Source organism: Branchiostoma lanceolatum, chromosome 14 (genome assembly GCF_035083965.1).
Source record: "Branchiostoma lanceolatum isolate klBraLanc5 chromosome 14, klBraLanc5.hap2, whole genome shotgun sequence".
NCBI classification, from domain to species: Eukaryota; Metazoa; Chordata; class Leptocardii; order Amphioxiformes; family Branchiostomatidae; genus Branchiostoma; species Branchiostoma lanceolatum.
Window position 1 is genome coordinate 13,691,818 of NC_089735.1, and position 8,498 is coordinate 13,700,315.

The 8,498-nt window shown below is 41.3% G+C and overlaps 1 protein-coding gene and 1 long non-coding RNA gene across 2 annotated transcripts; both read left to right on the top strand.

Annotated features, from left to right (window-relative positions):
* The first annotated feature begins 789 nt into the window (after positions 1 to 789).
* LOC136448637 (alpha-(1,3)-fucosyltransferase 7-like) lies at positions 790 to 2,485 on the top strand. The gene has a single exon (XM_066448275.1). It carries the CDS (start codon positions 926 to 928, stop codon positions 2,264 to 2,266), a length of 1,341 nt encoding a protein of 446 aa, XP_066304372.1. The 5' UTR covers positions 790 to 925; the 3' UTR covers positions 2,267 to 2,485.
* A 2,305-nt stretch (positions 2,486 to 4,790) lies between these two features.
* Positions 4,791 to 6,227, top strand: LOC136448931 (uncharacterized). Its single transcript, XR_010757954.1, has 3 exons — positions 4,791 to 4,995; positions 5,317 to 5,637; positions 5,980 to 6,227. It is a non-coding gene; the product is annotated as an uncharacterized lncRNA (long non-coding RNA).
* The last annotated feature ends 2,271 nt before the right edge of the window (positions 6,228 to 8,498 follow it).

Here is an 8,498-nt window from a genome sequence, read left to right on the forward strand (position 1 = left end):
GTCAGCATACTAGTAACTCAAGAACCTCTAGATGGATTACGATGATATATGGTATGTGGGCGGGTGTTTTGAAGCCGAAAGTCAAGGTCGACTTTGGCCCCCCTGGTATTTGACCTTGGTACTGCAGCAGAACTTCCGTTTTGTCTACCTTTCGACCTGGACTTTCTATGGTCTTTATTTTGGGAGGCAGATAGCTTATGATGTAATAAAGAAGTGGTGTAGGTTTGGGCCCCCTAGCAGCTTGCTCTGGAACTGAACGGGCATTATTGTGAAAATATTCTAAGGAGAATAACTGAACAAAACAACGACGGATTTCCATGCTATTATCAAGTAGGGCAATCTACCCAAGATGATGATGATCTTGATGATTTATCGTACGACTGGTATACGATAGTAAATTGAAGCCATTTCTTGTGACGGAAAAACCTTTCGGTAGATCATTGTCAAAACTTGGCCCTGTCGCAGCCTCGCTGAAAATCTTACGTCAGAAATTTCGTTCGAGAAATGTGACATACACGTATATAGTCCCAGGAACTGGTTTTGAATGACAAAATGACAAATCCTCCTCCCAGCTGTCAACGGGCTTCTTCCAGGGATCACTCCTTCAGCTACCACCGAACTGTACTTGTATGTCTAACAGCTTGATGTTAGTTTCAATCATCGATCTGTTTAGTAACAAAAGAAAAGACGTCGAACCTTAGATTAACGAGCGATAACACTTACTATATTTTAACCTCATTGCTATAATGTCTTGTAACTGGGTCGGTACAAATTAGGCCTTGAAAAAAACTCAATTATCGTCCTTTCGACCCAAATCATCATCATCATCGACCCAAATACTACCCCCGTTACACCATCATTAGAACTGGTCCAACTCGTCCGACTACTAGTATTTCAAAACAGACCACCCCACTGGGAGGGCAAAATGTCTAGAACTAGAAGGAAGTCAGCAGGCCTATTGTTCCTAATTTGCTTTCTTGCAGCCGTTCTTGGTGTTGTTCATTTTATTTTCACATTCAGGGTGATACCGAGAAAAGAGCATGTCCATCGTGATCATTGTATTGACATCAAGGAGTTCGACAAAGTGTCTCTCGATCCAGTCAAAACTCTCAACACTTCCGACCAGGCGGTAAGTTCCAGCGCTGCCGACTTCACCTACCCCGCGTCCAAGTTTTTCTCCGTCTGGTATGAAGACAGCGCCCCAAGAGTCAACAATAAACTGCGAGGTAAGAAGAAAATTGTCGTGTGGGGTGACAGAGAGGAGTGGGACGAGACCATCCCATCTCCCTGCCGCCCTGACGTTCCTCCCTGCGACATAACACTAGGCATCGGGCAAAGCGAGGACGCCGATGCCGTTGTGTTCTACTACAGCCGTACACCGAACGTTTTTAATAGTAGCTCCATGCCCAAACGGCACCCACACCAATACTGGATCTTTTTCTCAGACGAAGCGCCGCTCTATCCAGCCATGCGTGACCACGACTTTGTTTCTTACAACAGCGTCTTCAACATGACCATGACCTACAGACTAGATTCGGACGTTCCGGCCCTTTACGGATCCACTGATATCGTTTATGACAAACTAAAGGACAGACATCACAGCAAAGACTACTCTGTCGGGAAAAAAGGTCTCGCAGTCTGGTTTGTGAGTAATTGCTATAAGTACTTACCCAGGTTTGCCTATGCGAGGGAACTTTTGAAACACATGGACCTGGATATCTTCGGGAAGTGCGGAAAGGAAATTGTGTGTCCAGGGAAAAGCTACGATTGCTCGGACAATATCATCAAGCAGTACAAGTTTTATCTCGCTTTCGAAAGCTACCCTTGCAGGGAATACATCACCGAAAAGTTCTGGAGGAATGCTCTGGAGAACGAAGCAGTTCCCATTGTGTTGGGCCCACCAAAATGTGACTACGAAAAGATCGCTCCTCCCAATTCCTTCATCCATGTGGACGACTTTGAGTCGCCCAAGGATCTCGCAGCTTACTTGAAGAGACTTGACAAGGACACAGAGCTGTACAACCAGTACTTTAAGTGGAGGGAATCACCGAAACCCACTGAAAGCATCTTCAGCGACTATGGAAGTGTCTGGTGCCGTCTGTGTAAGAAACTGTATGATATGGACACGACAGAAAGAAAAGTGTACACAGACATTGACAGATGGCTGAAAGGAAAAAGCCATGACAAGTGTAAACCCATTGTTCTCCTGGACTATAATGACCCTAGAAATAATGTGCATTTTGTTAATAACTTTACTTCTCTGTAGATCCGTGGCCTTTCAACGGTTGTAGACCACGCCCACACAGCCTAAGTTAATCTGCATAAACTACAATTTCCAACACAAGTATTTGTAACCGAATTTTCGACTGATCAACTCCAGTCCATATATGCCTTCTCAAGGAATGAGCAATCCACTGTCTCTGTGACCCAAAATTTGTAGTTTAACTTTGATACAGAAGGACTAATACCAACGCAGATGAACTTTCACATTCTTATTCTTCTGTCCGCTTGGTCATTGTCGCTTCCCCGTAGAGCGAAGTATATACCCGTAATTTACCATAAAACATAAGCGATGAATTATGTGTAGTCGAACTTATCTAATATTGTCCAAAGTGAAAAACCAGTGTCTGGTTGTCCGAGAATGGAGAGTAACCAGTATTTTTTTTCTATTGATAGTCCTCAGTATCGTGACTTGATACAGTTCATTATGTAAGCTGCAAAAAAAATGCCATCATTGTTTTCATGATGATGGTAATGGTGATAACAGTGGTGACAATGAGAAAATTATTTACAGGTTTGCGTAGCAAAACCTTTGTTGGATCCGCTGGCATGTATGGTGGCCGCCATCTTGATTTTGTGACGTCGCAGGGTAGCCATACCATTGGGAGGGGTGTTTTGGGGGGTCGCTAGCGTTCTCTCTATTTTTTTAACAAATCGGCACACAACTATCACACATTCAACTGAAATAAAAAAATTCAATACCAATTCAAAGACCTCGTAATCGCTAAGCTAACACATCCTCGTTCACCAGGACCCTTCCGCTCCACGTTACATCGCTCGCAGAAAGGGCCCTGGTAACACGGGATGGCATCCATGGTTATTACGATATCGCCACCAAAACAGCTTCAGCCAATCAGAGGGGTTAAAACCCGTTTGCTTCCTCTCATCGGAAGCAAGCGCGCAAAGAACGCTGGGAAGCTATCAACCAATCAGGTTACGTGTTACTGCTAGCTCATTAATTATTCATGAGCTACAACTGCCGTTTGTCCCAAATAAGGGTTAGCTCATTAACTATTCATGAGCTACAACTGCCGTTTGTCCCAAATAAGGGTTAGCTCATTAATTATTCATCAGCAAGTCTCGTCGACCTGCAATAACCATGGATGCCATCCCGTGTTACCAGGGCCCTTTCTGCGAGCGATGTAACGTGGAGCGGAAGGGTCCTTGTGAACGAGGATGAGCTAACATAGCAAACCTGAGGTATATGTAGCACAAATACTTAACTCTAGTAAACCATTAGTTTATCTAATGACCTTTGTTGACGATAGCCTTTTACTTCAAGTTATTATACAACCAGTACGTTTGTGGCAGTATCATAGAATCAAACTTCATTTAAAATTGTCTTTTGATCGTTTTACCGTAGCCAAAATGTATGTGCTATTAAATATTCATATCGTAGCTAGGTTTATCCAAAACTCAATTTTAGTGTCCCGGAATTGGGTTAGTTCTAATTGCGCATTGAAATAAAAGATATGAATATTCTGTTCAAATGTCATTATTTTGTGAGGGAAATGGGTGGCAAAAATTGGGCCTTGAAATAGGATGATAAACAATAGGAATATTAAATCCAGTTGTCACTGCAATGTCCAGTATCTGGGTCAGTGTAAATTGGGTAGTGTAAGTAGTTTTAGTAGTGTAAACAAGAGGAATATTCTCATCTAAAACTCGCTACAGTGCTATGAGTTTTGCTCACTTCTTTTGACGCAGTTCAAGAGATGGGTTGTCAAAAGACACGTACGGTGTAACAAAATGTTGGACCATCAAACGGCTCCCCCTAGCGTCTAATGTTATATTGCACCATTTAAGTAGTTCACACCTCGCAGCATTCTGAAAGCAAAATAAATCTATTGGAGCCCATGTAACACCAAAGCCACCAGCAGAAGCGCCGCCTATATAAAGGTACACTTCACTTCTTGTACGTAATAAGTAGGTTTAAGGATATATGTGGGCATCATGCATTCATGCTTGACAACTCTGACCTTTTTCTCAACCTCTTATCCACCTCGATGATAAACATCTGGGCACCAGACCACAAAATGACAGAACAAGGACATAGAATAAGGACATAGAACAAGTATGTATGGACTGGTTTACCATACCGCCGTACTGTACTAGTATGACTAACAACAGGTTTTTAATCACCTGTTCGTAACAGAAGAAAAGAATTTGAACCTAAAAGCACGCTGAAATCCAGACTACGAGGGATAAAACCCGATATAATGCCGGGTAGCTGGATCGATACAAACCAAGCCTTGAAATAAACAACAGGAATACTTCTTTTTCTACATAATGTTAGATAAGCGGACCCACAGAAAACAATTTGCAACACAGACACAACTGAATCAGCTTGTCATTCTCTCATATAGGGTACCGGTCGTTCAGCCTTACCCCATGCTGTAGAGTTGATGCGATTTTACGATGGTCAATATTGACAGACGGATGCCCACATAGTTTTGGGGAGTTATATGGGGTTGCAGTTGATTTATGCCTATACACTGCCATGGCACCCATATATGGAAGAGGGAATTCATATTGCGAAGTCGAAGGGGGTGAATAACCGCTAGTCACCGACCTTCAGGCCAAGGCCATTTTGTTTGTGTCCCATTAACTGTTCTAAGCCACCACAGTTATTATGAAACAAGTCCGGACCCGGTTTGCACAGGCTGCGTTCAGAATGGACTGATAGATTCGCCCAGTGTGGCTCTTATATTCATGGTAGGTTCTCTAGACGTTTAGGCGATGTCAGGTACATGTACGTGTTGTTATATTCGTCAGCTGTAAACAGGACACCGGTGACTGTATGTTTGTAAATTTTTGCTTGAAGGTAACTTGTGAAGAGATCACAATTAAGTGATCATTTATCAAGAACAGCATGCAAATTCAAGTCATGTATTAACTTTTTTTATCCAACAATTTCAATTTCAATAGGGGGGATATTTCCCGGCCATACATTTTCTATTTTCCTCATTAATGACAAGAACTTCACAAAAGATCTATTTCATGGATGTTTGAGGTCTTTGAACTCTTGTCTTTCAGATGTTACGTTAACCATCGGTTGTATGTCAACGTTTTATACCGTAATAGCTTGTCAACATAAAAGTTGTTGTACAACACACCATACCGTGCCGTCCGGAGTAGTGAACACCGAGGGGGGCATGCGCACTCTACCTCAGGAGAAACTGGACAGTCTCCTGAAGCAGGTGGTTGTGGACAGGTGTGTCCCGTGCGTCAGACAGGTGCTGCTGGCAGGTGCGGACGCTAACGTGTCTATGAAACAGGACATGTGGTATCCTGTGGAGACACCTCTACACGGAGCCGCGAGGGACAACAGAGTCGATCTCATACAACTTCTTATCGGTATGGTTCTATGGCTAACAGAGAAACGTAACGTCAGACATTCCCATTTAAAGGCGCTGTCACATTTGAAGTGGGTCGTCGTACAATTTAAATGTGGTAAAATTTGGTTTTCGTGATTTCAAAAATAGTTCTTTGATGATTTTTAAACGCAGCAGGTAAAAAGATTGGCATGAAAGTTTATCTGTGTTGGCATCTCAGATTATATCATAGGCTGAGCTGTATGTATACATGTAGCTATTTTGTAATCATTGCATATGGAAATGCGTTGTGATTCTAAAAATCTCGACCATGCACACAATTTTTCATGGGGCTTTGCAATAAGCCATTGTCTTAACCTTACAGCTTTTGGTGCAGACATACATTTACTCTCTGGTGCAAGAAGGACTCCGAAAGAACTCGCCATTACGGGGAGCGAAGCTCAGAATCTTCTGGTGTTGAGTGAGTCCGAACCTCACACTCTACTTCATCAGTGCCGTCGGAAGGTCCATCGCGTACTAGGCAGGCGGAGGCTGTATCGTCTGACAAACCTCGATATCCCCATTGGATTAAAAGACTATCTTCACGGCAAATAAACAGACTCTTCAACAACAGACTTGTCATTTGCATGTTTGGCTGATTTTCTGTTCAAATACAGTAAGTGAAAAAGTATAGTACACTAGTTCAGTATACACTGACTCGATTTTATGAATGACATCTTGACACTCAAAAATTGATGTGATCAGTGTACGCAAAAAATATCTACGCGATGACTAAGGTTGTAAAAATAAATGATAAACAATGATACATCCTCTATTATTTAATTGTAGGTATGATTGCATGTCCTTGTTAGACTATTCGGTGGTGTGTTGTTCGGATGTTTATTTTCTAAGCGGGTGACAGTCAATCAAAAGGCCAGTACTAGTGTTGTCATAGGAAATCGGATAAGATCTCCAAGCAGATGTTAGGGGGTAACGATCTTAATGTTGTCTGAATGACGGCCGGGCTTCTCTGAAAGTCCCTTGCTCTATCATGATAAGCAGATAAACAGTTGAGTAAGCAAAAGTTGTCAAGGAAGAGTGACTGTTCACAAATGTCCCTAACCTACTCGTAAAAAGACAATTTATGGACCAAGATTGTACTAAAAAATCTCCCAATTAATTCGGCTGACGTAAACTACCAGGGTCATGTCTGCTACTGACTGTCGTGGTGTTCACATCGGTGGAGGCCTGGCTAAGATACCTACATTGTAGTAGTCACCCCCAACACAAGTTACTCTCTCAATAAACTTTTGAAATGGAGTCAGATGAGAAATTTATGTATGGCTATACATGAAGAAGTTAGCTTTATGTAACCCAGAATATAAATGGCAACAATGGCTTACCATGCTGTTCTGTTTGGTAGTATAAGTAAATACATTGACTGGCAGTTCATGTGCAGTTCTACCTTACAAGTTCTACAGAGTCTATATGACTGGCTTTTAGAATACCATGTAGACACCACAGCTACAAGTCATATTTCCAGACATACAACTACCAAAAATTTGAATTCAACTGCGAGTAGGGCATTTCCAAGTTGCAAACATAGGTACAGTAACACTTTGAAACAACTTTGACAGGCTGATTTGAACGTTGATATTTGAACACAAGGTTGATTTTCCAAAAACTGAAAGTTTTTTTGATTATGTAACTTTGTTAACGTTACAATCGTTCTGCGTCATTCTGTATGGTTTCATAATGTTACTGAAACTAGTAGAAAAAATATTTGAATCTCGATCGTTCACCAGTATTATTTTAATCTTCGCCAGTCATTGTTTTTAGGTTGAGACAGCCTGGGATTTTTATGTGTTTATGTAGTTATGGGGATCAATCCACCTTTCAAACTGAAGCAAGGCCACAGTGGGAAGCACTTCCTGAATTAGTTTATGGTTCTGGTCCCAGGGTTCAGAAATTGGCATTTCAAGATGAAGTTTGACTCTGTAGTATTGCCAAGAACGTAAAAGAAGTGAAAGACTATCGTTGACAAAGGTAAGTTGATGAGCAAATCGTTTTTTGCTATTCTCATTATATTGTCACCACTGTTATCACGGTTACCATCATCAAACCATTATATACATTTACGTCACAGCTTCCATGATGAACAGAATCACAACACGGAGGACTATCAATATTACGTAAGAACATTACACCTTATGATTAAATATAATATATCGAGCATTCGCCACACACAATTACAATATTTTTTTCCCTCATAGCACTTTGTCTACGTAAAAGTTATCAATAAGTCGAAAGAGCCTCAGAATCCAATGGTGAAACAAGAGTTCCGCGACCTCATATCTTCATGAACTATTCTGTTTATCGAAATGACTTACACATTTACATAATATATGCTTGGTCATAAACACCTTTATCTAACTTAGATATGATGCAATATTGTCAGTCCTATCATTTTCCACTTGGATGAATTCTGACACTTTTGCATTAATTATGCAAATCATGAATTTATTTGCATAATTGGTATCTGCTGGTGCTCCACTTGTATTTGAGGTGTATGTCTTATAATGGAAAACACTGCAAATATAGATTTTCCTCATTAGTTATGCAAATTAAGTGTTGATTAGCATAATTTGCACATCGTTGTGTACATCTCTGTCTAACCTACCTGCATACTGATATCATGGAAATCCATCGTCCCTTCGTTCAGTTATTCGCCTTAGAAGATTTTCCAAATAACGCCACTGTAGTTCCAGAGCAAGCTGCTAGGGGGCCCAAACCTACACCACTTCTTTATTACATCACAAGCTATCTGCCACCCAAAAATCAAGACCACAGCACGTCCAGGTCAAAAGATACAAAAACGGAAGTTCTGCTGCAGTACCAAAGTCG

Coding starts and splice junctions, on each gene's coding strand:
- LOC136448637 (XM_066448275.1), top strand. CDS start 926: ATGTCTAGAACTAGAAGGAAGTCAGCAGGCCTATTGTTCCTAATTTGC.